The sequence below is a fragment of the Podarcis liolepis genome (assembly GCF_965112155.1).
Source record: "Podarcis liolepis genome assembly, chromosome: 3".
Lineage (NCBI taxonomy): Eukaryota > Metazoa > Chordata > Lepidosauria > Squamata > Lacertidae > Podarcis > Podarcis liolepis.
Window position 1 is genome coordinate 60,117,719 of NC_139557.1, and position 6,000 is coordinate 60,123,718.

Below are 6,000 nucleotides of genomic sequence, written 5' to 3' on the forward strand. Positions count from 1 at the left end.
TTCTAAAACACATTCGGTCTACTCTGATTATAATTTAGTTGAATAATGTATTTTTGATAATGTAGAGAGAGTAGAGAGGTTACAGTGAGGAGTTATATGAAATGAAGCAGCAGGCTGAGCACAATGTTTGATTCCTGTTTGAATCCAAGGCTGCAGCTATGGGAGAAGCAAGACCCTCTTGGGGTATTAATACTGTGAACGCCTCCATTATAAGCTCAGGTTGTGTGTCTGTGTGTGTGTACACACACACACACCATATATCATAAAGACACCACAATCTCTGTTGTGCCTCATTTCCAAAAGGAAACACAAACCCTAGGTAAAACTACTGGAACTCATGGAATCTCACACCACTCTGAGATTGGGGTGGCATGCAACATTATGTTCACACACATATGGTGATCTTCCTCCTCTCACAAGACTGGGCTTCTTTCAGCTGACTATGACATCATCATCACCATCAGCATCATCAGCATCATCATGCTGATCAACTGCTCTCACAATTCAAAAGGAAAGTTTTATCATGTTAGAAATGCAAAATTCAAGTATTCTTCCATTTCCCTTGCATATCCAAATGCTTACCATGAATATCTCTCTAATGAGGAGCAAGAACATACTTGCTCCCTGTTAGTTGCATTGATTTCCTTCTTGTCACCCATCCATTATTAAGATTTGCCTCTGTATTTAACTATTCTATCGTGTCTGAAGTTTGTTAAGTGTTGCTGCATTGGTCTGCTCAGCCTTGGAAAAACATTATGCCTTCCAGTTCTATGCCGAATAAGCATTAAAAACATAAATACTGTGTTCTACTCTTGTTTTTTTATTTCCCATCGGTACTGCTGATTCTCTAACTACCAGGTCAGCTCATAATGATTTCAGATAAGCAAGCACCATCATAGTAATTTATTGCTTAACTGTAGGTCATAACAACAGTAAATAGAAGAGGATAAATAATTAAAGTCAACACGCACAGATGCATAACAGTAAATAGGCATTGCACTGCATAAAATCTGGGCAAGGGATAAATTTTAGCCTCACAAAAAAAGTTAATCCACAGTAACATAATACATTTGCATAGGCCACCTCCACCATAATGTTTAATTAAATCAGGCTTGACTTCCCCATTTAGGTATATCAGTGTCTGGACCCGAATTCCCTGCCGGCTTTTTCCCTTTTTGAAGTGTGGCTGATTCAGTTCAGTAACTGTGTTCAAGACTCAGCTTACAAAGTCCTTACATTCTGAGTGTAATCAATCGAGTGTCTTTGATGATGCCAGGATAGCCAAAGCTTGTCTAATTAATTAACTGAGAGTGATTAATGACTCAGGCATTTATCAATCAGTATTTTTTACACATTTTCAATATTATGCATATAATATGAACCCAAGCAAAACTATCTCAGCACAGAGAAGTTCCTCCTGCATTCCATATGTAGCAGCCATATGCTCCAGGCAAAATTTCTCCATCCTTATTTCTTCATTGCAAATGATTCAACATATAACCATGTCATTAAAGTAAGTTTAAAATGTATAAGATAATCCTTTTAACAAATGTAAAATAAGATGCAGTCTTTTGCAAATCTATGCATTTAGCAAAATATGGGAGAGGAAGGATTTTTAAAGCATATACCGGTATTTACAACAAACATACCGTGCATACTACAGTTCAAGAATACAGTAATCCTTTTTTAAAAGTGATAATTCAAGTGCTTCTAGCTTAGCAAACATGGAAAGACACCTGGCCCTCACAGCCTGACTCACTGAGGTATCTATTATTTGCTAGGACACTTCCAAATCATAAATAAATTTGGAATACAGAAAAGCAAGTATCCAAACAACTGATTCTGAATGTTCAGTAGGGCTTTAAACTTTAGTTTCTCCAACAGTAGCTACCCATGTTACATCGCAAGTTATGTTTGAACCTAAGGAGACTTTCCAGAGCAGTTTAGAACATGGTAAGGGAGTCTTCCAGTGAGAACATAAGAGCTATGCTGGTCCATCTAGTCTAGCATTCTGTTCTTACATTGGCCAATGCAGAATCTGAGTGCAAAAGCACCCTTCCCAACTGTGATTCCCAGCAACTGATTCCCAGCATACTGCCTCAGAGACAGTGGAGACTGTATATGTAAAAAAAAATCCTGCTAGTTATGGTCTTTAGATTCCAGCAATATTCAAGGTACTCTCATCACTATTCAAGTTTGAAAAACACATTTTTTAACAACAGTTGATAAGCATACTGCAAAATTTTCCTCCAAAGCACACTATCAGAAAACAAGCCTGATTTGCACAAGGCACAGAAAAACTTCAGGTACTGCTGAGTTTCTATTTTACTGACTTAAACCATAATCAGAGTAAGCGAGGGATAAGAATATGAGTAGCCCAGAATCAATCTACCTTGCTGTCTATCATATGCAGTTGGGAACATATGCATATGTACAGTTGGAGAGATAACAAGAGTTCCATCGTCACTCAGAAACACATTTTTTGCTTACAGAATGCACGCTATGTTAACCACTGCCTTGTAAGAATTTACTTGTAAAGAAATCAGAGCTACCACTTCATGCATTTACAAACAGTTGTGCAAATATCAATGCTTAAAGGCTGAAATGGGTCCTCTCTAAGGATATGCATATAATGATCGTTTGTATTCCAGGAAAATCAATTTCCGCTAACGTACCCCCAAGTATTATTATTATTATTTGATTAAGAGAAAAGCAAACAGGCTTGAAACATCAAAATGAACAAAGTGGAGGGAGGATTACACTGAAAACATTTTCTAGAAATCAGAATGAAAAAAGTTTAAAATCATAAATAAAATATGTGCCAAGATAGTTTGCTAGTGTAGAATCTACCTCACTCCCATGAGTCTATGTGAAGATATCCTCATTTAATGGTTCTACACTAGGACCACCTGCAACAATTAGATTTATATGAAAACATATAAATTGTGTTATATAAACATATTGTAACTTCCACTAATAACGTTATTGCACTCTTCCTCATTACAAGTTATATTTATAAAACAAAATCAATACAAAATATCAGTTCTCCCATTTAAGGGCAGCAGTCATCCTAGAATGGACTTACCAACTGACAAGGCATTTGAAAACCTATTGCTCCTCAGAGGATCTGCCGCAACTGACTAAGAGTGTATAGTTTGGTATCTGTATGTTTTCTCCAAGGAGCGGTTTGTGTGAATATGCAAGAAGTGGTTTGAATTTAATCCAGAAATTTCTTGCACAGGAAAAGGGGTCCCTATCCTATATCTTTTCAGCTACCCAACCCCACAGGCACTCTCAGCTTTTTTTTGCTTTGTGTTTTCTCTGTCCCTTTCCAAGGGCCGGCAGTCCTGACCCCCATTCCCCAATGGCATGTCCAGTTTGGGATGGAACTGACAATTTAGTCTGATGTCGAGAGACATGCCTGATAGTGACAATGGGCATATCCCTAAAAGAGAGGAGGGTGGGTGTGTTGCAAGTGTGTTGGGTGAATTGCTAGGCGGGGGGGGGGGGTGCATTTAGATGTCAAGGAAATAAACAACTCTCTGACTTTTAGAAGACATTTGAAGGCAGCCCTGTTTAGGGAAGTTTTTAATTTTTGATGTTTTATCTCTTTTTTATTATTAATATCCTGCTGTGAGCCACCCAGAGTGACTGGGGAAACCCAGCCAGATGGGCAGGGTATAAATAATAAATTACTATTATTATCATTAAATTAGTATAAATTATTATTATGCATTTAAGTGTTAAAGAAACAATATACTGAAACTGAGTACGCACTAAACACAAGAGAAGCACAAATATTTCCTTCAAAGAATTCAGCCATTTGTTAAGGGTTACTGGGCATAGTGAATCTGAGAGGGGTAAACTACAGTGCCCAGAATTCTTTGAGGGAAAGAATGGGCTTTCAAGGTGCCCAATGCCTCAGAGAAAGAATGTGAATTGGGGCGATGGGGTGGGGGAGTGTGTAGAGAAATTGTAATAACTATATTTGTGGGCTTTGTAAAAGAGGAGTTAAACAGGCTTGTGTGAGAGAGATTGCTCTTCGTGTGTGAAATTGCTGGAGCGCGGTGCGTGCGCCCAGTCAACGGAGCGCTCCAAATGGGCGCGCGAGAGAGAGAACCGCGGAGACTCTCCCGCCTCCGAGGCTGCGAGGCTTCTGGTTGGAGGAGCCGGCGTGGAGCGCGCGCGCGAGCAGGCGCCGGCCGCCTTACCTGAGGTGCAGGTAGTGCACCAGCTTGGTCACCACAGTAACCATCTTGGCGAGGTCCACCTTCTCAGAGACTGAGTCCGAGACGAGCAGGAAAGGACGGGAGGTGGTGGTCTCCGGCTGCGCTTTCCTGAGGGAAGGATGTTTCCAGACCCGCCGGGGCCACTTCTTCCCTTGCCTTCTTTGTGCGCGCTGCTGCTCGTGTCCCTGGGGCGACTTTCCTCAGCTGAGGCTTCCGCCTGCTCGGCATGAGGGTGGGCGCCGTCTGTCGCCTTCCCTCCTGCCTATGCTGCTGCTGCTGCTTGCTGTTCACGGGAGGCGACGGACAGAGGGAGGAGCGGGCAGGCGCACAGCTATGTGGACAACAGGCTGCCTCTTGGGCGAGCTGTGGCTTCTTCGCTCCTCCGCGTCCTCCGCCTGCTGCTGCTACAAGGAGTCGCGTTCCCACCCCGCCGCAGCCACTACCGACCCCTCTCGCCGCCCCAGAGCTTAAGCGCGCGCCGAGCAGCGATAGGAAGAGATTGCGGGTCGCGCCAGCTGTCATCTAATCACCTCCCTGGAATGATTTCAAGCAACCTATCGCAAAGCGCGCCACTGTTTCTGGCGGAGTGCGTTTGTCACCCGTGTGGCGGGCGGAAATTCAACAGGTGGTGCTTCCTGGCATAGAAGCCAACTCCTAGGGGTCGAAGTGCTGGATTTACGTCTAAGCTAAACAAGCTATAGCTTAGGGCCAAACACTCTTGGGGTCCCCCCAAAAAATATAAAGGGGAAAAAACCTGGATGTACATTTCCAAAATATAAGATAAAAAAAACAAATAAAATAAAACCTACATACAGCAACAGTGTTTTGTGTTGTGTAGGCTCCTATGATGTAAGTAATTGGCCCTGCCTACTAGCCTGCTCCCTAAAATATCACTGGTTTCCTCATTTCTATATACAGTGGTACACAAAATACAGCAACAATTTGTTGTTGACAAAGGACAGCTGGACGTATACAGTGGTACCTCGGGATGCGAACGGGATCCATTCCGGAGCCCCATTCACATCCTGAACAGCGAGCGGAGAAACCTGGAAGGAACACGCTCCGTTTTTCGTGGAGCGCTACCCGAAAATACTTATCCTGAAGCGTATTTATCCCGAGGTATGACTCTAAAGGGCTCCGTTACCCTCAGTAGCTTAGGGCCTCATCAAACCTAAATCCCGCCCTGGACACCCCGCCTCCCGCCATGAAATATTTGAGGAGTCCGGAGCCTGTCAAAGTTAATGGGTGTTGCCATTCAAATAGTTTCCGTGTGCCATGTCATGTGATAGATTATGTGGGGCAGGTTGGCACCCCTGCTACCTGGTGTTTATTCCTTCTGCCCCAGTGTTGGTTTAAAGGTATGGGTGTGCATCTGGTACACTTTCCACATGTGCCTGTGAGGCATAGTCCTATGTATTTAGCAGCTGACGTTCATGTGGCATACTTTCGCCTGACATAGACAGCATTCAGTTCATATAGTGCTATCTTGACCCAGTTTGCAGGCATCTGTGAGCCCCAAGTAGAAGCACATGGCATCAGTTGCTACATGTGTCAATCACTTTTCACATAACTCTTCTCCATTCTGTGGATTTCGAATGAAGTGGAAGCTCAACAGTGAAATTCAGCTCAGGGCTATATCGTAAGGAAAGATTCTAGAATTCACAAAACGTTGAGCCTCCAAAAAAAAAAGGCTCTACCTGCACTGTCACACTTCCTTATCCAGTGTTAAGGGTTTTATCCTCTGCCACACAATGGAAGGATATAGTGCAGA

The 6,000-nt window shown here is 42.8% G+C and overlaps 1 protein-coding gene across 2 annotated transcripts in view; it reads right to left on the reverse strand.

Moving 5' to 3' along the window:
* The window catches only part of ARHGAP18 (Rho GTPase activating protein 18), a 63,809-nt gene extending 59,128 nt beyond the window's left edge, over positions 1-4,681 (reverse strand). For both annotated transcript variants that reach the window (XM_083498149.1, XM_083498148.1), the window contains exon 1: positions 4,212-4,681. In XM_083498149.1, coding sequence (XP_083354275.1) covers positions 4,212-4,255 — 44 coding nt within the window. In that variant the 5' untranslated portion in view covers positions 4,256-4,681. The remainder of the gene's footprint in view (positions 1-4,211) is intronic.
* Positions 4,682-6,000: the final 1,319 nt, after the last annotated feature.